Here is a 26,370-nt window from a genome sequence, read left to right as displayed (position 1 = left end):
TATGTACCGGTAACCTTATTTTAAGCATTAACATGTTCAGTAATGGCATGGCTACAGCACTTGAAATATAGAACTCTATGTACTTTGCTAGGCAGCTAAACATTGACTGGAGAACTGCAGCAAGCTAGCTAGCTACAGTACCTTCAGAAACTAGTCAGACCCTTTGACTTTTTCCACATTTTGTAATGTTACAGCCCTATTCTAAAATGGATTACATTGTTATTGTTATCTCATCAATCTACACACAATACCACATAAAGACAAAGCAAAAACTGACATTATTGCTAATTTATAATAAAAACATGATTGAAATATTACATTTGCATAAGTATTCAGACCCTTTACTCAGTACTTTATTGAAGCACCTTTGGCATCGACTACAGCTTCGAGTCTTCTTGGGTATGACGCTACAAACTTGGCACACATGTATTTGGGGTGTTTCTCCCATTCTTCTCTGCAGATCCTCTCAACCTCTGTCAGGTTGGATGGGGAGAGTATCTGCACAGCTATTTTCAGGTCTCTCCAGAGATGTTCGATCAGGTTCAAGTCCAGGCTCTGGCTGGGCCACTCAAGGACATTCAGAGATTTGTCCCGAAGCCACTCCTGCATGGTCTTGGCTGTGTGCTTAGGGTCATTGTCCTGTTGGAAGGTGAACCTTCACCACGGTCTAAGGTCCTGAGCACTCTGGAGCAGGTTTTCATCAAGGATCTTTCTGTACTTTGCTTCGTTCATCTTTGCCACAATCCTGACTAGTCTCCCAGTCCCTGCTGCTGAATAACATCCCCACAGAATGATGCTGCCAACACCATGCGTCACCGTAGGGATGGTGCCACGTTTTCTGCAGACATGACACTTGGCATTCAGACCAGAGAATCTTATTTCTCATGGTCAGAGTACTTTAGGTGCATTTTGGCAAACTCCAAACGGGATGTCATGTGCATTTTACTGAGGAGTGGCTTCTGTCTGGCCACTCTACCATAAAGGCCTGATTAGTGGAGTGCTACAGAGATGGTTGTCCTTCTGGAAGGTTCTCCCATCTCCACAGAGGAACTCTAGAGCTCTGTTAGAGTGACCATCGGGTTTTTGGTCACCTCCCTGACCGAGGCCCTTTCCCCCCGATTGCTCAGTTTGGCCGGGCGGATAGATTTAAAATCCTTCAATGAGGCCTTCAATGCTGCAGACATTGAAGGTACCCTTCCCCGGATCTGTGCCTTGACACAACCCTGTCTTGGAGCTCTACGGTCAATTATTTTGACCTCATGGCTTGGTTTTTGCTCTGACATGCATTGTCAACTGTGGAACCTTTTATAGACAGTTGTGTGCCTTTCTAAATCATGTCTAATCAATTGAATTTACCACAGGTGGACTCCAATCAAGTTGTAGAAACATCTCAAGGATGATCAATGGAAACAGGATGCACCCGAGCTTAATTTCAAGTCTCATAGCAAATAGTCCGAAAACTTATGTAAATAAGGTATTTCCTATATTTTTAAAATATATAATTTTTTACATTTGCAAAAATGTCTAAAAACCAGTTTTCACTTTGTCATTTCGGGGTATTGTGTGTAGATTGCTAAGGATTTTGTTTTATTGAATTCATTTTTAGAATAAAGCTGTAACGTAACAACATTTTGAAAAGTCAAGGGTTCTGAATACTTCCTGAAGACACTGTATATGACAAATGGAATAGAATATAAACTATGGACGATATTTTCAGAACATTGCTATTTCAATGTATTTGTTAATCATTTTCTCATGCTAAAACATTCATTAATTCAAATGTATGTAACCATATTGTAAAGTGTTACCAAGTACAGTAGTGGCATGGCTACAGCACATGAAATATAACATTCTTTGTCCTTTACAAACCAGAGGAATCTTCTATACCACAGTTACGATACTGCTCTTGTGGATTATTGACTTTTAAGTAGGCCCTATATTGAAATATATATATATATATATATATATATATATATATATATATATTGTTTAACAGTTGCTTCTCCGTGGAACATTTCATTGTGTAGGTGTTTTACTATACATCACAATCGAAGCAGGAGGAGATAGAAAAACACACCACAGACGGGATTCCATTGTTCTCAGCCACATATGCCCTTGCCATCGCCTTCTCAGTCATATCTTGCCTAAGGTAAGCAGATTTCTTTGTTGTTGTTGACCAAATTGACCAGTCGCTGTCAAAGTATGGTGAATTGTTATTCAACTGTCGATCATTCCAAGTAAATTGGGTTGTTTGTGGATGACAACCATTTTGTCTTAGGCTGGACAATGTGAGGAACAAAGTGTGGGTGGCTGCTATTGGTGTCCTCTCTGCTGGCCTGGCCGTGCTGTCCTCATTTGGATTGATGTTTTACATTGGAATTCCCTTTGTCATTACTGTGGCAAACTGTCCTTTCCTTATACTTGGTAAGCGCATTTATGGAGTCAATAATAAGTCCATTTTCAATGTCAGGGTTAAATGCATTTCAAAGCTCCAACTGACTCTGTTCACTAGATGACAACAGCATGTATACTTTACAGGAATTGGTGTCGATGACATGTTCATTATGGTGTCAAACTGGCAGCAGACCAATGTCAAAGACCCCGTGGAGAAACGCATGGCACACACCTACAAAGAAGCAGCCATGTCTATAACCATCACCACCTTGACTGACGTCCTTGGGTTTTACATTGGACTCACGTCCGACTTTCTGTCAGTACAATATTTCTGTCTATATACAAGCACTGCCATTATATTTTGCTACATTTACAATGTCACATTCTTTGGAGCTTTCCTGGCATTGAATGGGAGGAGAGAAAGAAGCAACAGACACTGGTTGACTTGCATGAAGATCCCATCTGAGAATCCCAAAGAATGTTCTAATGGGTATAGTATGTGTTGTGTGGGAGGGAACTATGATAAAGCCACTGGGACAGAGAAAGAACAACCAATCAATCATTTCTTTAAGAAATACTATGGTCCTTTTCTGACAAAACCATGGACCAAAGTAATTGTAATCTTTATTTATGCTGGGTATTTGGCAGCAAGCATCTATGGGTGTTTTCAAATACAGCAAGGAATTGATCTTCGTGATTTGGCGGCTGATGACTCCTATGTTATTCCGTATTATAACAATGACAGGCAATACTTCTCTACTTATGGTCCTAATGTCATGGTAATTGTCAGTGAGACATTTCCATATTGGGATAAGAACAAACGATCTGAACTCCACTCCTGCATGGATGACTTCAAGAAGCTTCAATTTATTACGGATGATTTGTATACATCCTGGCTAGATTACTATGAAGGCTATGCACGAAGTACACATTTAAACATTGATGATGAAATTGTATTCAGTGCAAATGTATTTTTATTTCTGAATTTGTACCCTGATTTTAAGCAAGATGTGAACTTCACCAGTAACGCTATCCATGCTTCTCGATTCTTCATCCAAACTGTTCATATAGTCAATGCCAGTATGGAAATTGAAATGGTGAACAGCCTTAAAGAAACAGCAGAAGGTTGTAGTGTTGTCCCATTGATGGTTTACCACCCGGCATTCATCTACTATGACCAGTATGCTGTTATAGTGAGTGGCACCCTCCAGAATATTGGAGTCACGACAGCAGTCATGTTGATTATCTCCCTTTTACTTATTCCAAACCCTCTCTGTTCTCTGTGGGTGACATTCTCTATTGTCTCTGTCATTGTGGGCGTCACTGGTTTCATGGCATTGTGGGACGTCAATCTAGACTCCATATCCATGATCATTCTTGTTGTCTGCATTGGTTTCACCGTTGACTTCTCTGCTCATATATCCTACGCCTTTGTCTCGTGCAAAAAATCGAGTGTCAATGAAAGAGTTGTTGATGCTCTCTTTACTTTGGGCTATCCCATAGTACAAGGGGCTAGTTCGACCATTTTAGGTGTGGTGGTTTTGGCTGCTTCCAAGAATCATATTTTCAGGACATTTTTTAAGATTATGTGCTTGGTAATGCTTTTTGGGCTCATTCATGGCATCACTTTCCTCCCAGTGTTTCTAACTTTATTCACATCCAACTCAGAAAAACAAAAAAGTGATCTGAAAAAAGATTTTAAGAGTGGGGTTATGCCTCAAATGAAGCTTGACAAGAAGTGTGTAGCCTGTGACAACAAAGTATTTGTTACCGATAATTTTTGCAATGACAAACACACAATATGTACACAGAAAACCCACATTTGTGTAATACAAAACAAAAACAATTTGTCTCACGCAATTTGGGCCACGGACCCTGACTGCCCATGAGGCAGTATGGTGATACTAGCCCAGGACGTCTTCATGTACTGTACAGGTTTGATAGATCTGTCACTGAAGTTATTATTGACCATGTGTGTCAATTAAGGTGCTGTTTACAGTTGTATTTCTTTGGTTTGTCTATGTTTTTTTCACCTTTTAATATGGTATACAAAATCTACTCATTTTGTACTTTGTATCTGTTGACTTGTGTCCTTTTTCTAAATGTCAAATAAAGGTTGCTTCATATGCCCCGTTTAAATTATATCCAATGGGTATCCAATTGTGTCACAAGTAGAAATCCTAAAAAACTTGCATTTTTTTTGTTGTTGACATTTTTATTTCAACTTTAAAAGGTTATTTTACTGTCACTGGTGTTAGAGAGGAGTAGGCAGGAAGCAGTCGCTGGTTAAGAACTACTGAATTTATTAAGCACCCTAGAACAAAGCAGGACGAAACCCAAACACTGTTGTGCTCAAAATATATCTTCATAAACAAAAAGGCACAGGGTGAACCCAAATTGCAAAATATAAATTACTCAGGAAATAGTAGGAGAGATTCCTCTCAGGATAACAAGTAACATTTACAATGACCGACAAAGATAAATGGCTGAGGGAGTAATTATACAGTGATAGAGTGGGGATTGGAACCAGGTGTGTGTAATGAAGGGCGTTTGCCAGCAGTATGTTCGGCAGCAGCTAGAAGGCTGGCAACGCCGAACGCCTGAGCTGGACAGGAGGGGGAGCCAAAGTGAAGGCTGGTGTGACATTTACAACAATTACCTGACGTCTTAGATCACTAAATCAGCTAAATTACCTATCAATACAAGTCTTACAGCTTTTTCAATTCCAGGAGAAATGGCTAAATACATTACTTCCATCTCTAAACGGTCAGAGAGATCTGGACTTAAATGTCTCTCAAAGTGCCAATTACTCTGCATTAAGGTCCTCTGATAAATTATAGTGTACTTTGAACACTGGCATGTATTTTTAAGAGACTTAAAAGAAAAACTTCAGTTTGTCTGTCTAGAATAAATAATTTGAAATGGTTTACATTTGATTGTCTGGGTGTGAAGATATTGAGCAATCTGTCTAGAAAATGTACACCATACTTAAGCAATAAGGCCCAATGAGGTGTGGTATATGGCCAATATACCACGGCTACCGGCTGTTCTTAGGCACTACGCGATGCGGTATATTGGCCATATATCACAAACCCCAGAGGCGCCTTATTGCTATTATAACGTGGTTACCAACGTAATTAGAGCAGTACAAATATGTTTTGTCATACCCGTGGTATTCGGTATACCACGGTTTTCAGCCAATCAGCATTCAGGGCTCGAACCACACAGTATATCATTTCTAATAGCTACCGTTATAAAACTGGTTGCTTGGATCCTGGATGGTGATTGGACGAGCAGCGTTCCAAGCCGTGCTGTATAGGCCGCCACAGACACACATATGCCTGATAACAGTTCCATCTGAAAAGTATCACTGCTCCGCAATAAGAATATCATGTTCATGTTACTGTTCGAATCTTCTCTTGTGTTTATCCCAATTCGCACATTATTTCCCCTTACTTCCAGGCTAGCATTTAGTTTGGCACAGCGGGGGTTAATATAAGCCTCGGAAACAATGTTTCACTTTTGCTTTTGTACTTCCGTCCAGAGTGAACAGTACCAAGAAGAGACAGGACGAGACAACTTTTTCTGAGCCAGTGGATATCACGCATCAACGTCATTATCATGGCCATATCCAAGTAAATGCCAATTGAAAAAAAGCTCAGACAAACGAAAATGCAGCTAGTGTACTGTCATTCCAGGTTCAATGTTTGAGTGACTCAGTTAGCTAAAGTTGGCTAGCTAGCCAGCAAGTGACAAAAACATTAGCCGTCCAGCCTGCATAGTAACAATTTGGTTGAGAACGGATTGTATTATTTTTGCATAGTAACTATGTGAAAATAATTAAGGTCGTTAAACCAAAATAATTTACAACCAGATGTTTGTTCGGACTACATATTCTGGTGGAAGAATGAAATTGTATGAAATTACTTATAAAAAATAACGGTTTAATTAAAATATCTATTGAATTGTTATTTTAAATATGGTAACAGTTTTATAAAAGCATTAAGGCACACGAGGCAGTGCTGTATCATGAAGTCACAGGTAAATGGGTTGACTGGCCAGAGCAGAACAATGCCATTTACCTGTGACTGTATTCATGATACAGCACTGCCTATGGTGCCTGATTGCTTAAATATAATGACATAATGGTGACCTCTTTCAAAATGAATGCATCATTATATGTGTTTGCTTATGTATCAAATTGCTTATCTGTGCCATTTACATTGCATCCCTCATGTGAATACTGTTGTTATTTTGAACTGAAACACAATTTATGCAATTCCTCAACCAATATATTGGAAAAGCAGAGGTTTGAGATGTGGCTGATAACAATGGGTGCACCTGCTTCTGCTGATCCATAAGTCTGTCTTGGATGTTGGGTTTAGTTCCCTAGTGGTCCTCAGGAGGCACCCCAGCACCCAGCTGTCACACACCCTCCCTCCCCTCCGTCACGGCTGTATTCCCCCAGCCTCAGCCTCCTCCCTGGATGAGATGCCTCCAGCCCAAACAGCGTGACTTGACATGCCCCTACACCCCAGAGAGAGATAGGGGAGAGAGAGAGGTAGAGGGGGAGGTTGAGAGGGGGATGGATAGAAAGAGGGAAGGAGGGATGGGGTGGAGAGAGAGCGAGGGGGGGTGGAGATAGAGGTGTGTGTGTGGGCGGGGGGTGAAAGACATGCAATGAGATAGATAGAGGGTCCACATGAGTTAATGAAGCCATGAATGTTTTATTTATTTATTATCTTGTTGAGAATACTGTACCGCCCATGAGGTTAGAGAGTTATAGCTTGATTGACAACTTGATTGATTGTGAGGATAACGGGACCCATTGAAAAGGTGTCAAAAGACTAAGATGCAAAGGTGACAGGAAATGTGCTGTGAATGCCTGACTGTTGTATTGATGGTCTTGGTTGTAAGGAATGTTGTTGATGAAGCGAAAAATGTACTTTAAATATTCATGCCCATAAACATTTATGAGGGTTATAGTGACACCCTATGGCCAACAAGATATCACAGACTCACGTCATTTCTTGACGTCCTTGGAGAAACATTATTTTTTACTAGTAACCTGACTTCATCTCCCGTCATCCTGTATTTAGGCACACAGCTCCCGCATAGGCTCCAGACAATCTAGGTATATATTAGGCACACAGAAACAACTACTATTGGCACAGAATGCATTGATTGTAGTACAAAATCCATTACCATATAAACTGGATATGGAATTGAGTAAGAATGTTGGCCATTGTGTGTGTGACAGTGTTTCACTGCAAATTGCGTCTCACATATTGTTTCATTTATAAAGAAGAGTGAAACTGACATTGCATAATATGACAGTGTATACTTGTGCAACTCAAGCCACGCCCTAGAACTCATTTAGGATGTCTAAAATGAGAAAAATCTGTTTTTGTGCCACATGACCCAGTGACGCAAGTCCAAAGAAAGATGAAGTCGTTTGTTATTTGATATTACCTTGTTTACAGACATGAGCCAACGGATTAAGCGGTCGTGCAGCTGCAATGACTCATTGCACCATGATTCACAACTTGAAACGTTTTACATTCAGCCTGTTCTATTTTCCGGTGGTCCCTCATCGCCTTTTCTTGGACCATATTTGTCTGCGAGGCAGAAAGGATGCAATACAATTTCGATGCCACATAGCCTACTTTGGCTGCGTCTGCAGGCAGCCCAATTCTGATCCTTTTTTTCACTAATTGGTCTTTTGACCAATCACATCAGTTCTGAAAAAGATCTAATTTGAAAATATCTGATGTGATTGGTCGAAAGACCAATTAGTGGAAAAAAATATCAGATTTCGGTAGCCTGTGTAAATTCAGCCATTGTGACATCATTCAAGATGTATTCAAATGTGTCTAATCAATTTGTGATGAATGGTTTTGTATTTAGCCTACATTGTGGTTGCCTCCTAGGCCTGTAGTCACTAACGGATTTATTAATAAAGACGAAAGCAACGTAATCTGCGCTGTGGCATGTTTTAAGCATTAATCATCAATCCATTTGTAGCCTATACCTATTATAGAGTAGGCTTTAGCGCCTCAACAGATTGACTCTGCACAATCTTAACCCACAACTGACAATCTACTCTTCCTACAACATCTACATTTTCAATTTGTAGTCAATTCTGCTGTTATCCCTGTTGACTAGCCTATGGACAGCGTCGTTTATAACACTTAGCCTAAATAAATAAACACCGCGTATTTTACGACAAAATACCTTTATCAATAAAATCCCCAAATAATGTAAACCTATCTTTAGAACGTTATTAAAGATTAGAATAACCGAAAGTCTCCATCTAAAAATCATCATCTGGGAGAGATCACAGGTTGCTGAGCGAGCGACTCCGTTCCTTGCCTGTTTTTCTCGAGCGCAGCTTTCAGCACTGGACAGCTCCTTCGCCGCTCCACCTAACCCGCGCTCCCATTGCAATGATTGACAGAGGAAACGGCCATACGCGAATCAAGGGCACTTTAGAAATCCTATAAGATAATGAAGGAGACGGGCTTTAAGAACGAATGGTTCCCGATGTCCCCACGGTTTAGTTACTGCTTGTTGTGGACGGAAGAGGGCGGAGTGTGTTTGTCACCCAAGTGTGAAGTACTGACTCGCTGCTTCCAAAAATCTGAGGATTTTTCCCCCGTTTCAATTCAGGCTGTGTACAAACATCACAGTCTAAGGAGGACGCCAAGCAACACCCAAGCCCGTGTTGGATGTTATTTAGATTGGTTTACCAAACGGAATCAGAGAGGATAAAACAGCTGCAAGCGGGAGACACAATAACAAGCCAAACGTGACATATGTTTGGAGAAAAAATAAGGGATTTGATTAGACATTTCAAAATAGTTCTCTTATTTTCAGGAGCCAAGTGTGGAAGTCGCGTGAATATCTACAGGTGAAAAAAAAGATTTTGTAACTGAGAAATTGGCTCGCTCTATGGTGCCAAACGCAATCATTTGCTGAGCATCAACCCAGTCGCCAAACATCTGTAAAATGATTGGTGATATGGCTGTTTTCCGTTTATCAATACTGTTGCAAGTGGCATTTGTTATTGGATCAAATTATAGACATGTGGAGTGGCCAGAGCACGAGCGAGATATCAGAGCACAGCAGCCGATCTACAACACTCATATCAAGTACCAACAAGCACATCTTCGTGCGTCTCATCTGCCAAAAGGCGCGACAGAGCGCTCTGTCTTGCCGCAGACGATTGAGGAGCATCTTCCTCGGGTCGTTACGGCGTTTTTACACACAGGGGATTCTACTACCTTAAACCATGCCAACTGCTCACGGAGATACGAGCTCAGTGCTCTGCGAGGAAGGTCTCATACGACCCCGCATTATACCATGCACAGCGTGCTAGACACTGTGATGCACGCTACTAACTTCCTAAACATGATACTGCAAGCCAACAGGTCAAGGGAGCAGAGTCTCCGAAGAGACATTGAGTGGTACCACGCGCTGGTCAGGAGTATATTGGAGGGGGACTCCAAGATCCACAGGGCCGTGGTCATATTCAACACTGAGTCGTCTGCCCAAGGGCCCTCTGTCTTTCTCCAAGCTACGAGAACAGGAGGCGAGATAGTTCTCCAGGATCTCTCCAGCACGGCCCACCATCACCTCAAAAACAGAACGGCCGAGACAGAGTGGTACCACGACATCAAAGACAAGAAGAAGCCCCACTTCCACAAAAGGGTGTTGAGCCAAGACATTACATCAGTTGACGCTTCTCTGAAAAGAGGAGAGAGTTTCATACCTGACAAATCCCATATCAAATGGTCAGCCCCATACCTGGAGTGTGAACACGGGAATTTCATCCCACGGTGGCTTTTGACCCTATCAGCTGGTTTCTATGGCCTCAAACCCAACCTGGCTCCAGAGTTCAGGTATGGTTGAACTACTACTGTTGTTTCAGTCATTATTCATAAGCATTGCACCCAGGAGATACCAGAACAGTAGGCCTATGCTGCTGCTGTAAGGTAACGTTACTTTTGGCACATGAGTAAAGTAGTGAGGCAGCCGCATGCTGGTGTCTTTGTAGCCTATACTTGTTTTGTTTAAGTCACCTTTCTTAAAACACACCAATGCCCAACGCAATATAATACATTTCAATTGGTTTGGTAGGTCTACTGATACTCCATACTTGGGCGTGAAAGCTAATTATTGATTTCAAGTTATCTACCGCCGCCGTTGTTTCCAACGGGTGTCGCTCCTTCTCTCGTCTAACAACGCGCGTTGGGAAAGCGTCACTGCAGGTGCAGAGGATGATGCTAAAAATAACTCCCGATGTTATTCCGTTGCAACGATGGAAACCTCTGGCTAATTAATTTTTCAAACTCGTACATCTCCTTTACGACTCTTACAGTGTTGGGTGCGTGCTTTTCCTTATCCGAAAAGGAATCCTTCTATTTTCATATCACTCAAATGTGCATAATAAACATAATATCCTGGTATTTCGAGTAAAACTGCATCCAATTGAAATGCGAGACAGTCACACGCAAGCTCCAGGGTGGCCAGTTTGCGTCTCAGCTGTAACGAGGAATGTTGAAATATATATTCTTGAATATGAGTGTTTTATCTATTATTCATGCTCCAATATGTTTACCACCACTACTGTCTAATAGGGCTCCTGTAAGTGTGGTATTGCCATGTTTACGACAACAGTGGAATAGGTAGCCTAGCCTAAGTGAGGCTCAATAGAATTTTGACCGACATCTTCGTGATACATTTTTTATTCAGATAGATAGTTGTGTGCACTGCGTTCAATTGATCTTTAATTGACACACACCAGGGTTGCTCACGGAAAGGCATGGATTGCAAATGAGACATATCGTGCTGAACATTGTATAAGGCTTACTATAGCTAGGTTACATTAAGCTTTGGAATCAAATTCATTTTCTCTTCAGTTTCCCTTTCCTCATTGCAGATGCAGCATCATGTCCAGTTGTGATACCAATGTTACTTCAATGTAACAACAACGTACAACAAGAATGTTACAATGCATTTTTACCCCATCAACCGTGTAAACTCACTAACAACATCATACTGGTTAAATAGGGGATGTTATGTATTGTCTCGGGTCCTTGGGGAGTGGCCACAACAACAGCAATCAATGGTGCATCTTTTCAATCCAATTGATCCCACAGGTACTTCGGAAATGTCTCACCGGTCAGCATTATACATTCTCTTCTGAAAATCATTGTTTTGCGAATCCGTATCCGTACATAAAACATTTGTGTTTCACCTCAATGATTAGTTATTAAATAACAGCTTGTATCAGTCTGGTCTTTTCTTACCCCCACCTTCAAACTACATGAGAACATGTTGGGATGCTGTCATATGCTCAGCCATTAAGACTGCTGTGTTACCTTTTGTTTAACGCAGAGGATAGGCCTATCTGGTTATAAGATGATATGTGGTTGATCAGGTTTTTACTTAGTCAACATTTTGTTTTGTGACCCCTTTCCCTCCACGCTCTCTTTGAATTGTGTGATGTCCAATTACCTCCTCTCAGACTAGATTAAAAGTAAATATATATGTATATATTCTCTTAAAAACCTTTCTGTCCCTTACCTCCCCCATACACGGATACAAAGGGGCAAATGTTTGCTAATATACTGCGTCAGACAGCACTTCTCAGTCTCCTATCCAGATCAATACGCAATCAATACAATGATGAATTAATAATGAAAGATGTTCAACAACAACCCTGGGCCATCTTGATTCCAGTCCTTTAATTCTTCAACAGCTAATTTTTGTTTTGACTAATAATGCACTCGTTCTGAATTTGAGATTTGTGCCTCATGTTCAAATTGTTGCCCACAACACGGAGAGGGAAACCGTGAATAAGTTAATGTCTTTCTACAGTTATTCAAAGTAGATTTGAGCAAACTTTATAGTGGCGCAAACACATACTAATCTTTCCCTATACGGTACAGTAGATTGGTACAGTAGAATGAGTGTGTGTCTATATGAACATGTGTGGATGTGTGTGTGGCAGATAAACCTGCTCACATGGAGGTGTGTGAGCTCACACTTTGAACATCCTCACAATTCGTCAACATTTGCCACAGGGGACAAGAGGGAGGCCACAGGGTGTAGTTAGAACAGTGTGTAGAGACATGCTATCTGTACAGTTCTGGCCCTTAGGTACACCCATCGGGGATGAGTGTGTGTGTAAGAGAGAGAGAGAGAGAAAGTAGTGTATTTTTACATGTATTTATCCGCTTATTTTAGGCACTAAGCGATCTCCATATATACTTCCATTCATATAAGTTTGTAGCCTAAACTGTTTGGAAACTACAGAAATAAGTTGGCAGAAGAGGAGTCTTGTGAGATTTCTGGGCATCCTAGAGCAAAACGGAGAAACCCATCATGCTCCTGAGAGTCTCAGCTTTCAGTCGGGTGCTTTGTAGGCAAAACCGTTTGGATGCTACAGACTTTTATGCGACAAGACCGATTTTCGGGATGCTCTGCCACCTTTCACCACAGATGCCCAAGGGTGATATCAGCAGATGCGGTGGATTGAGATGCAGCCCATGCAAAACAACATATCTCTAGCTTACACGGACAGATTTTGATGGGGATGTTTTTTATTATGTTAATTAGGTTGTACCATTGTTTGGGTGAAATGAAACGCCTCCCTTTTCCCTGCAATATTCCCTGTCTTTGGATATGTTACACTGTCCTTAGCTTTCGCTGCCTTTTTTCCATTTGCAAGTTTTGGCATGTTCATTCCAGCAACATAGCACACGGTATAGCACTGCTGGTTTGCCTCTGAAGCTAAGCAGGGTCTGTCCCTGGATGGGGGACAAGATGTAGCTGGACGTTGTGAAAGATGTATGTCTTAAACACCCCTTCAAATTAGTAGAGTTTCCTATTTCAGCCACACCTGTTGCTGACAGGTGCATAAAATCGAGCACACAGCCATGAAATCTCCATAGACAAACATTGGCAGTAGAATGGCCTTACTGAAGAGCTCAGTGACTTTCAATTTGATACTGTCATAGGATGCCACCTTTACAACAAGTCACTTATTCAAATTTCTGCTCTGCTAGAGGTGCCCCAGTCAACTCTAAGTACTGTTATTGGGAAGTGGAAATGTCTAGGAGCAACAACGGCTCAGCCGCGAAGTGGTAGGCCACACAAGCTCATAGAACGGGACCGCTGAAGCGCATACCAATAACAAAATAACATAATCGTCTGTCCTGGGTTGCAACACTCACTACCAAGTTTCAAATTGCCTCTGGAAGCAACATCATCACAATAACTGTTTTCTCGGGAGATTCATGAAATGGGTTTCCATGGCCGAGCAGCTGCACACAAGCCTAAGATTACCATGCACAATGCCAAGCGTCGGCTGGAGTGGTGTAAAGCTCGCTGCCATTGGACTCTTGAGCAGTGGAAACACGTTCTCTGGAGTGATGAATCATGCTTCACCATCTGGCAGTCCAACGGACAAATCTGGATTTGGCAGATGCCAGGAGAACTCTATCTGCCCAAATGCATAGTGCCAACTGTAAAGTTTGGTTGAGGAGAAATAATGGTCTGGGGGTGTTTTTCATAGTTTGGGCTGCATCAGATGACCTGGCCTCCACAATCCCCCGACCTCATCCCAATTGAGATGGTTTGGGATGAGTTGGACCGCAGAGTGAAGGAAAAACAGCCAACAAGTGCTCAGCATATGTGGGAACTCCTTCAAGACAGTTGGAAAAGCATTCCAGGTGAAGCTGGTTGAGGGAATGTCAAGAGTGTGCAAAGCTGTCATCAAGGCAAAGGTTGGCTACTTTGAAGAATCTTTTTTGGTTACTAGATGATTCCATATGTGTTATTTCATAGTTTTGATGTCTTCACTATCATTTTACAATGTAGAAAACAGTAAAAAATAAATAAAAATCCTGGATTTGTATTTAACCAGGCAAGTCAGTTAAGAACAAATTCTTATTTACAATGACGGCCTAGGAACATTAGGTTAACTGCCTTGATCAAGGGCAGAACAACAGATTTTTATCTAATCAGCTCAGGGATTCGATCTAGCAACCTTTTAATTACTGGCCCAACGCTCTCACCACTAGGCTACCTGCCGCCCCCGAGTGAGTAGGTGTGTCCAAAATTTTGACTGGTACACCAGGATTTCTTCATGTTTTTCTTTGTAAGGGAGCTCACACTCACATTCTGATCAAGCTGGTAAGAACCCAGCAAGGAAAAGTGTCCTTCCCTTTTGACCATATAATTAGCACCTTCTAAACAAATAGTTTTCATCTCATGTACTTGGATTTACTTTATTCCCAGTAAGCAACTGAACTCAGTGTTAGAGGATAACATATAATGAAGGGATTAACCTCTCTTTGCTTGACATTTGGAGTCAGTTAAAATAAGATTTGTTTTCATTTGTGCACATGATCGCAGGTACTAGGAACAACTTTCCTTGAATATTGACAGGCCAATATTCAAGCCGTGATTGCACGGTTGGATACATTAGTCCATCTAGTTTCACAATGCGGTGTCTCGATTACATCAGTTTGAATAGACATTCAGAGAAGCTTTGAGTTGAAAAGACCCCATGAAAATATAGATTCTCTACTCTGTTAATGTGATTGCAAATCCATTCATTATGCACACTACTGTAGTAATACAAAGAAAAGAACAAGAAGGATCATGACTGATATACTACCTACACGTTTATTACTCTATTCAAGATACAAATGTCCTATGAAGTTACAATATTAAACATACTGACTATACTGTAGACTAGAAAATGAGTGTCAGAGAATGGATGAGGTAGAGTACACTCTTGGGAAAAAAGGGTTCCAAAAGGCTTCTTCGGCTGTCCCCATAGGAGAACCCGTTTTTGGATCCAGTTAGAACCGTTTTTGGGTTCCATGTAGAACCTCTGTGTAAAAGGTACTGTCTGGAACCAAAAATGGTTCTTCAAAGGTTCTCCTATGGGGACAGCTGAAGAACCCTTTTAGGTTCTAGATAGCACCTTTTTTTTGTAGAGAGGGGACAAGGACAACCATTTAATATAGTTATATACAGTATGCAGTGGTAATATCTTGGCACTGCCATGATGACTGTGCACCAAGCCAGGCATAATATACATGGTCACTTCTTCATGTGTTGTATTCAGTCAAAGCTCCTCTGACCAAAAGTAATTTGTTTAGCCAGTCCAAGTCACATGCTTGCCCACATATAACCAAATATATCATATCTTTCAGAAGAGCACAACACCTTATGCATTATGTCAAAGAATGATCACAATGTCCGATTTTCTCTGGGAAAACGTCTCCAATGTGATGGAAATGTATTAACCTGACAGGACAAGCAGAGACTAATGTGACCAGCTAGCCGCTGGCCGGACTCCGCCTCTGCTGCATCCATGAAGCAACGCAACCGGGGTCATTTTATAGAGTTCTGTCGCCAGTCATCAAAGCAGACGGAACGCCCATGGCGACTTTAATGTCACAGAAAGCACTGAACGCCGTTCTCTTGAGTGCTCTCGCTTTTCTGTCATAGCGGCACTGCACTTTAAACACCCTCACGTCAACCCTCTTTTCTTTAGACCGTAACCCAGAAATGATTGAGATGATTGAGCAATACCCCCATCTTTATCAAATTAATGAAAAGTGAAAGCATCCATAGTATTGAGAAGATCACATTTAAGATAATCTCACCATTACTCTTAGTTCAGCGAAACATGCAGACATGGCCATAGCTGAATTGTTTATCCTTTATTACGCCCGATATTGTTTACAGCATGTATCTTTACCCCTAACTAGCCAGCCCAAACACATCTCTCATTAGGCCTTCTCTACTGTATTGCAGCTCTAGCTCTCTGCAAAATATTACATGGGGATAAATCTAAAGACATTACAGGATTAAAATCCCTGTAGGCGATCTGTCATGCAACAACAGATGGTGATTTGATTATCGTTAATAAAACCACTGAGATGGTTATTATTAATGAAATGGTTATTATTAATTGCTTTCTCTCTCTATGTAGGGGAAGTCGTGTTTTTGTGTGTCCAATGAGCCTCAGCCGTTTACTCACTGTTCACTTTTACCTGATTGGCAACAGAGTATTGACAAGTAACCTTACTGAGCGGTGGAGTCCCCATGGCATCAATGGAAAATGTAGGCAAATCCTAGGGATTGTTAGCTAGCCATTGCACATGTCAAATACAACATTGCTACAGCGCTGTAAAACCATATAATTTACCCTGGCATAACGTTATTGCAACATTACGGTAGGTTTTGTGTTTTGAAGTCCCTGATCTCAGAGAGTATGGCTGTCAAAATGATCATTTTCTGTCCTCTCTGATCTTCACAGCTTACTAGCATATTATTCCACTTAGCTAGAGGCATACTGGGGCTTCCTTACAAGCTGTTTCTGGAAGGCCACCATCTCAGCAGATGCTATTGGCACCTCACTGTGCTCCCACTCTGGAGGACAGTGGGATGTCCCGTAGCAGTCAAGCTGTCCAGATAGCAGTCAGCTGCTGAGCCAAACTGAAAGCCGGCTACATAGTTCTCTAATGGAAACCATTTGACCATTGAGAACATACTTTTTTTTGTTGCTCTTGGTCTTTCTAGTTAGTATAAGCTTTAGTATTTTAAAGACAATTCTGAACGACTATTCTGCCCCCAAAACCACTCATGTCATCTCAAATTTGAACGTCCACAGTGCAAGGTGTTCTACATTGGACGGACAAAGAGGCGCCTTCAAGACCACTTAGTGGACCACAAGTACGCCATACGGCTAGGCAATGAAGACTACTCCATGTCAAGGCACTACAAGTCCTTACACCATGGCAACCCTGCCTCCCTTCAAGCTATGGGTATTGATCATGTTCTGGCCTCAATTAGAAAAGGGGGTCATCTTAAACAGCTAAACCAAAGGGAAAGTTTGGGGATTTACAAACCAGGCCGCTAAGTATCCTGTTTTAAATGAAGATATGGATTTCTCACCTGTCCTGTAGGGTCGTGATGGATCCATTTGCTGTCATCTAGTGGACATTTTGCTCTATTGCCCTCAGCTATGTTTAGACTGTTGTGGTCCATGTCTGCTCTGATCTAGTGTACTATAAAATAGATGGCTCTCCTATTCGTAGCACTTGGCCCAGTCATATTCAAGGTTAGAACTACTTTTCTAAGGGTTCTGATGCTTCTAGCCTTGAGTTGAATTTTGATAACATATCTACAGTATTTCACTTTTTAACGTGTATAGTATTGCTTGCTAGGTGTTGTCCAATGCATTCTTTAACCACTCCTTCTTCAAATCAGGGTTGATTGAAAAAAGCTGTTCAAAAGAAGACATTGTATTATCATATCTTTGTAGTCTCTGACGAAGGCCATGCAGCTGAAACACGTTGGAGTTTTTAAACTCGGTTTCCATAGAACATGCCATACAAATAAAGGCATTTGAATTCATTATATGAAGAGTGCCTTGGTCCTCCTTTCTTTTTGATGACTATTCTACTCCAAATCACTGCACATATTAGCATATTGACTTTGAAACATGTGGAAGAGACTTCAAAGTACGTGGGCTAATATTATTATTATATTTTTTAGGGGGTAGATAATTTTTAATATTGCAGACAGATTGTATCTTCCATCCAATCCACCATATATTGTTTTGCAAATATAATATATATATATATATATATATATATTTGCAAAAAAATATATGCCAATACATATACATATGTACACATACGTATGGGCCGGCAGGTATTCTAGTGGTTAGAGCGTTGGACTTGTAACTGACCTAAGACAGGGAATTTTTACTAGGATTAAATGTCAGGAATTGTGAAAAACTGAGTTTAAATGTATTTGGCTAAGGTATATGTAAATATGTACACACATCTTTAAAAAAAAAAGTTGTATTTTTGAAACTTTCTAACCCTACCACCCATCCCCTAATTGGAGTAAAGTGAACAACAATTCTTAGGCTTCTACTTCCAGTTTATACATACTATATACATTTTATGGGCACAGTCTATTTTAAAATAATTATATTTAGTTTGTTTTCACTCCTGTCCTTCCTCTAACCTCAACCTCTCCCATCTATTTATTTCACAAAAGTCTTGAACCTACAGTGTATATACGTTTAACGGACACAGTATGTTTTACATTAGTTATCTTGTTGTTATTTGTTGTTATTAGTCCCAACCTTCAGCTCCATTCAACCCCCCCATCTATCTCTTAACACCATCCATATTGGATTTCTATTTGCTATATATTTTTCAACTGTGCTATGTTTTACAAAAATTCTGAACCTTTCTATTCTCATAATTTCTACAGATTGTAAAATGAAAAAGAAACATTTTTGCTAAAAGTATTATAATATTATTGATCGATTGACGATGACTTTTCAGATCACCCAGTAGTGCTATCTGCAGAGTTAGCTCCAGGTAAATGTTGCAATTCTTCAGCCATTCCTGGACCTGTGACCAAAAACAAGCTACATATGGACGGTACCAAAATAAATGATCTATTGATTCTGTCTCTCAGCAAAATCTGCAGAGCTGGGAAGGTTGTATTCCCCCATGTATATAACATTCTATTGGTTGCAAGAATTTTGTATAATAATTTAAATCTGGCATCGTTTTGCAGGTCAGTTCATAAACCATGTGTCATGGAATCAGTACGTTGAAAATGTCTTCGCAACTATTTTGCAAACTATATGTCACAGTTGTTCTTTTTTTGGTCCGTACTCTTTGGGTAGAGCAGACATTTAGTTTTGTTAGCTGCATGTGTGACATAATTATTATTATTTTTTTATCTATTTGAGTTTAACCACAATATTTGTTGAATTATTTGTTCTGTTTTTTTTTCTGGTGGATTAAATTGAAATTGCAACCAACTTTAAATGGCTTGTTTAAAAAAATATTGATTATTTCCTTTTCAAACAACAGAAAGTGCGAGGTTGTAATCTGAATAAAGGGAAAAAGGCCATTCTTGAACATGGGGTGAGACATTCTTATTAATTGGCTGGAGAACCAGTTCGAATTTAAGTGTAGCTTTTGTATGACTGAAGCCTTTAGTGAGAGGTCTAATATTTAATATTAGAATATTAGCTTTAATATTCAATCATTTCTGCCCTCTGAATTCATATTCATTATATCATTCCAAATAAAATGTAATATTTTTTTAATCATAGAATTTAAATAACTGTTTGCTAGGTGTAGGCAAGACCATATGGAAATAGGTCAACTGGGATATGACTAAAGAGTCAGGGTGATTTTTCCACAAATAGACAGGTATTTTCCTTTCCATGGTAATAAGATCTTGTCTATTTTTGATTACTTTCTTTAAAAATGTATTGGAATGAGATCATTTATTTATTTCGGGAATATGTATACAGAGTATGTCCACCTCAGAACATTTTACTGGTAAACTTCACAGCAATGTAAAAGTTGCATTTTTTTGTGATCCAATAAATAATATAGTACACTTATCATAATTTGGTTGTAATCCAGAGAGGTTAGAAAGAGTATCTAGATCCTCTATGAGGCTGTGGAGGGATCAAAATAGTAGATTTCATCGTACAAGGACACCTTTGTTTTTAAGCCCTGTGTTTCTAATCCCTTGATATTATTGTTGGATCTGATTTTAATAGCTAACATTTCAATGGCCATAATAAATAGAAATGCCGATAGTGGACCACCTTGTTTTACTCCTCTTCACAGTTTAAAACTTTCTGGGAAGTAGCCATTATTTAATATTTTACACCTAGGGTTACTATACATGACTTCAACCCATTTAATAAGAGATTCTCCAAAATTGAAATATTCCAGGCATTGATGTATAAACTCCAGTCGTACTTTATCGAAAGCTTTTTCAAAATCAGTTATGAATAGCAGACCTGGTTTCCCAGATTTTTCATAGTGTTCTATTGTTTCCAGTACTTGTCTTATATTATCTCCAATGAATCATCCATGTAAAAAAAAAAAACTGTCAGATTAGAATGAATATGATCTGACAATACCTTTTCAATTCTATGTGCAATACAATTCACTAGAATTTTTGCATCACAACACTGAAGTGTAAGGGGCCTCCAATTTTGTAAATGGACTGGATCTTTATATTTACCACTTGTATCCTGCTTCAGTAATAATTCAATCAGACCTTCTTGTTGAGTGTCTGATAATCTACCATTTACATCAGAGAGGTTAAACATGCTAGTAATGGTCCTCTGAGTATATCAAAGTTTGGTATACCTCAACTGGTATGCCATCCAGCCCTGGAGTTTTCCCGGTCTTAAAGGCTTTAATAGCATCAAGAAGTTCCTCCTCTGCCTTCACATGAGTCTTTCTGTACAGCTGTTAATTTTACATTATTAACAGAACAAAAATCCGTACAATTAGCTTCAGTTAGAGGAGATGGAGGAGGCTGAAACGAAAACAAATTGCTTCCTCTTTCAATATCTAATTTGGTGAATCATGGGTGACAAGTTTCAGTAAATTATTTTTGGTAGCATTTATATGTTGAAGATGAAAAAATTATTTGGTGCATTTTTCCCCATATTCCATCAAGTTTGTTTTATTTTTTATAATATATTATACTTTCTTTCTTGAATAAGTTCTTGCATTTCTTTTAGTTTTTCCTAACTTATTCTGAGCCTCTATGGTACCGTTTTTATCTATCTGTTCTATTAGACCTTCTATTTCCTTCGTTAATATGGACTCTTTTGACAAAAAATGCTTTTGTTTTAGAGCTGAGTACTGAATTGAATGGCCTCTAAAGGCACATTTAAAAGTGTCCCATACAATAAGGGGATCTGCTGTACCTATGTTTTGTCTGAAAAATTCTGTCATAAATTCCCCTGTCAACAAATAGGCTTTGATAAAATTTCCAATATGCTCGCATTCATAGGCCAATATTAGCACGGCATTGTGGCTGACTGGTCCATTAGAGGAAGTGGAACCCCCCTGTCCGATGCTCATCCTTTCTCCCACTGTTCTTTAGAACCCGCAATGAATGGAGATGGAGAAAAAAAGAGAGCTCTGATTCCTGGGACAAGACTCTTTCCTGTTCCCTGTGATCTTTCAGCCTTTGTGCCTGAGGGCCCAATGACCACTATGATGCCTTTGGAGCCTGCTCCTTGTGGCTGCCCAGATTAAATTGCACTCCAACGGTGTCGTCTTTATTCATTCACTGCCTCTGTCGGATAGAGCCATGGTTCTAGGCATTTGGACGCTTCGGAAAACTGCACGTGCTTGAGACTTTTTGCGTACCATATGGACGCTTTGGCTCGGCTGCTGAAAATTGCCTGGGGAATTTGGCTTAGGCTCCAAAAGAGATGGATGAATTCGGAAGAAAAAAGCCAAATGAAGCTTTTCAGGGTATTTTGGACAAGATGTGACGAGCAGACAGTGTGTTATCTCAGGATCCAGAGGGCAGAACATCATTTTTTTGTTTGCTGGGAAAGCAATGTCTTGTTAACTGAACACTGGCTGGGGGTGTGGGTCAGGCGAGGTCGCAGCAAGAGTTATAAATAACGGCATACTGTAGGTAGGGAGTGTTTGTCCACACGTCACATTATGTCCACTGGGTACACTATAAGCCAGTTCACTTGCACCTGGATAAGGTGCTTCACCAGCAACATTCATAGCAACATGTGTACGTGACTGGAAGAAGTACTAGGAGTAATATTAATATGTCCTAGTACATAGTATCAGTTTATGTACACATCCAAATATGACTTTTTAGGTAGTTGAGACTGAATGATTGTATGATTGTGTCAGAGGCAGAACATTGAAATGCATTATTTTCAAAATATCGTTTACCGGTATCTAGTTTTGGCAGCAGCTGGTAGCATCATAGGAGGACGGAGAAATTGCACCTTTTTTCTTTTCTCATCTCGGTCGGTATCTGCTTGTGCCAAGCTGTTCTCCAAATCACAGTGAGGTTGCCAACAGCAGGTGCAGGTAAATCAGGTGCAAACACCTGCTGCACCTAGAGTAAAAATAAACAAGGTGAAAAGATAGCAGCATACTGTGACTGAATAGTGCAGTCAACCTCCTATATCCCCTCTGCCATCGGAACCCACCGTCCTCATAAGCCTCATGGATCTAACCAACTACGGGTCAAACACTATTTCATGAGATTCTCCCATATTAAAGGGACAGTATGAGATTTTGTCAATCAATCCCTTTTTATGTCTCTGCGTGCAGTTTGAAGGAAGTTGAAGGTAGTTTCCCAACCCATTGCTATCTAGCGTTAGCGCAATGACTGGAAGTCCACTGGAATAGCTCCTCTTCATTACCACAAATGAGAAAAATATACTCATTTCCTCAGCTCTTATTGTTGAGGAGGGAGGTGTAAGGATGACTTGTCATTAGGAATGAGTACTGGGTTGGAAATTGTTCTCTGTAATTGATGCACTCTTAGAAAAAAGGGTTACAAAAGGGTTATTAGGCTGTTCCCGTAGGACAACCTTTTTGCTTCCAATTAAAACTATTTTGGGTTCCATGTAGAACCGCCTGTGTAAATGACTTTTACATGGAACCCAAAAGGGTTCTACCTGGAACCAAAAGTATTCTACCTGGAACCAAAAATGGTTCTTCAAAGGGTTCTCCTTTTTTTTCTAAAAGTGTATTGCACAGGAGCATTATTCTATGGCACTGGGGGCAAAAAAACATTAGAAATCATAAGCACGGTAAAGCCTTGTTAACAAATCTGCAGGTGTAGGGACCTTGTTCGTTTTTTTTCTCAGTTAAAAAAATCACACGATAATGGTACATGGGTAGTGGTGTCCATTTTTTGTCTTACATATAGACCAGCCTGGTCTCATAGACTAGACGTAACATAGTAAAGCTAAATCCGGGACACTCAAATTAGTATGCTATGTTACGTTTGGTATGGTTACATAAGACAGAAGGCTACTTAAGGCAAAAAAGAAAGTAGAGCGGTTGGTTGGGGTGGATGGATGGAAGGATGGATAGATGTATAACGTCAATGTCTAGCAACCCGAAGGTTGTGTGTTTGAATCTCATCACAGACAACTATATCATTTTAGCTAATTAGCAACTTTGAAACTACTTACTACATTTAGCTACTTTGCAAAAACGTAGCGTGTTAGCTAACCCTTCCCCTAACCCTAACATTGACCCTAAACCTAACTCTTAACCCTAACCTTAACCGCTAGCCTAGCCACCTAGCTAACATTTACCACAACAAACTTGAATTTGTAACATATCATACGTTTTGCAAATTCGTAACATCAAATCAAATCAAAGTGTATTGGTCACATACACATGGTTAGCAGATGTTATTGCGAGTGTAGCAAAATGCTTATGCTTCTAGATCCGACAGTGCAGCAGTATCTAACAGGTAATATCAAACAATTCCACAACAAAACCTAATACACACAATCTAGTAAAGGAATGGAATAAGAATATATATGTTTAAAATATATAGATGAGCAGTAACAGAGCGGCTAAGATGCAATAGATAGTAAAGAATAGATAGTGAAGGATATAGTATACATTATGTACATATGAGATGAGTAATGTGAGGTATGTAAACATTCTTAAAGTGGCAACATTAAAGTGACTAGTGTTCCATGTTTTAAAGTGGCCAATGATATCAAGTTTGTAGGGAGGCATCCACCTCTCTGTGCTAGTGGTGGCTGTTTAACAATCTGATGGCTTTGAGATAGAAGCTGTTTTTCAATCTCTCTGTCCCTGCTTTGATGCACATGTACTGACCTAGCTTTCTGGATGGAAGTGGAGTGAACAGGTAGTGGCTCGGGTGGTTATTGTTCTTGATGATATTTTTTGCCTTCCTGTGACATCGGGTGCTGTAGGTGTCCTGGAGGGCAGGTAGTTTGCCCCCGGTGATGCGTTGTGCAGACCGCACCACCCTGTGGAGAGCCTTGCGGTTGTGGGCGGTGCAGTTTCCGTACATATTGTATGAAATGCAATTGGTAACATATCATATGAATTGTAATTTTTTTGTGGGAAACATAAGCTAGGTGGCTAATGCTAGGTGGCTAACATGAGCAAGGCTAGGGGTTGGTGTTAGGGGTTGAGGTTAGGGTTAGGGTAACATAATGATTGATGGACATCCACAAATTAATACATATCACAAGACATGTAACATATCATAGTAATTTGGGTGTCCCAAATTTACATTTACTATGTTAGGTCTACCCCTGAGTCCAGGTTGCAGCGACGGGTTGCCTGAAAACTTCACAAATATGATGTGTGCGCAACGATGATGATGCAGAAGGCTGTGTGTTTTATGATTCTGGATGGTCAGATAGCTAGCTAGTCAGATAGCTAACAGGTACAATAAGCTGCCATGTGTGGATTCTTAGTTGGCTTGTTTTCAGCTAGTTCTTGATACCATATCTTGTTTTGAGGTATTTTGACTTATGTCAGGCCTATACTGATATGGCTAAAATTCACTAGCTAGCTTACCAACAACTGTAACAATGTATTTGAAAGACAACAAGTACTTATTGTGAAAATGTATTTATGTTTTCAGTAAACATTTGGAGACAAAATATAGTTCAAATGATCTCAATCAATAAGCCTTTGGAGATGACAGTTCTTTTGCCCTAAAGTTGCGCACGCATCAGTTTTGTTGCTAAACAACCCATCTGTCTATGTAACCTACCTAAGAAACCGGGGAAATACCGCCCTTGTGGTGAGTGTGCGTGCACATGTACATGCATCTCTGTTTGCACATACGTGTGTGTGTTTGTTCGTATGTGCATATGCATGTGTGTACGAGAGTGGATTACAGCCAGTCGATGAACAGAATGCTGTTGCAGTTCAGTGAAATGTCAATACTGGCCTTACAAGCTCCTGCCTTTCCATTTTCAGTAGCAGGTTCACTTCTTCATAAACCTTTCTTTAAGTGTTTCGCCTCCAGCCAAGCGTTTCCTATAATTGTACAATGCATGATACTGCAAAGTGTCTAGTACCAACTACTAATAATAACTCCTACAAGGGTTATTGTAAATACGTAATTATACAGATTAGAAGTAGTGTTAACTTTGTAGTACTAGTTGAGGAAGTTTTTCTTATAGATACAGTACCAGTCAAAAATTTGGACAGATCTACTCATTCAAGGGTTTTTATTTATTTATTTATCTATTTTCTACATTATAAAATAATAGAGAAGACGTCAAAACTATGAAATAACACATATGGAATCATGTAGTAACCAAAAAAAGTGTTAAACAAATCAAAATATATTTTATATTTGAGATTCTTCAAAGTAGCCACCCTTTGACTTGACAGCTTCGCACACTCTTGGCATCCTCTTAACCAGCTTCATGAGGTAGTCACCTGGAATGCATTTCAATTAACAGGTGTGCCTTGTTAAAAGTTAATTTGTGGATTTTCTGTCCTTAATGTGTTTGAGGTAATCAGGTGTGTTGTGACAAGGTAGGGGTGGTATACAGAAGATGGACATATTTGGTAAAAGACCAAGTCCATATTATGGCAAGAACAGCTCAAATAAGAGACGAGAAATGACAGTCCATCATTACTTTAAGACATGAAAGTCAGTCAATCCGGAAAATTTCAAGAACCTGAAGTTTCTTCAAGTACAGTCTCAAAAACCATCAAGCGCTATGATGAAACTGGCTCTCATGAAGACCACCATAGGAAAGGAAGACCCAGAGTTACCTCTGCTGCAGAGGAAAAGTTCATTAGAGTTACCAGCCCAAATAAATGCTTCACAGAGATAAAGTAACAGACACATCTTGACATAAACTGTTCAGAGGAGACTTCGTGAATCAGGCCTTCATGGTCGAATTACTGCAAAGACACCACTACTAAAGAACACCGGTAAGAAGAAGAGGCTTGCTTGGGCCAAGAAACACGAGAAATGGACATTAGAACGATGGAAATCTGTCCTTTGGTCTGATGAGTCCAAATTTGACATGTTTGGTTCCAACCGTCGTGTCTTTGTGAGACACAAAGTAGGTGAACAGATGATCTC

At 40.0% G+C, this 26,370-nt stretch overlaps 1 protein-coding gene across 1 annotated transcript in view; it reads left to right on the top strand.

The window, feature by feature from the left end:
- The first annotated feature begins 9,045 nt into the window (after nt 1-9,045).
- Nucleotides 9,046-26,370, top strand: part of gpr158a (G protein-coupled receptor 158a) — a 95,342-nt gene continuing 78,017 nt past the window's right edge. Inside the window, exon 1 of the mRNA XM_029661285.2 lies at nt 9,046-10,295. Coding sequence (XP_029517145.1) covers nt 9,403-10,295 — 893 coding nt within the window. The 5' untranslated portion in view covers nt 9,046-9,402. The remainder of the gene's footprint in view (nt 10,296-26,370) is intronic.

The sequence above is a fragment of the Oncorhynchus nerka genome, linkage group LG6 (assembly GCF_034236695.1).
Source record: "Oncorhynchus nerka isolate Pitt River linkage group LG6, Oner_Uvic_2.0, whole genome shotgun sequence".
Classification (NCBI taxonomy): Eukaryota; Metazoa; Chordata; class Actinopteri; order Salmoniformes; family Salmonidae; genus Oncorhynchus; species Oncorhynchus nerka.
The sequence above is the reverse complement of the archived record's forward strand: the minus strand, read 5'-3'. Positions and strand labels throughout refer to the sequence as shown.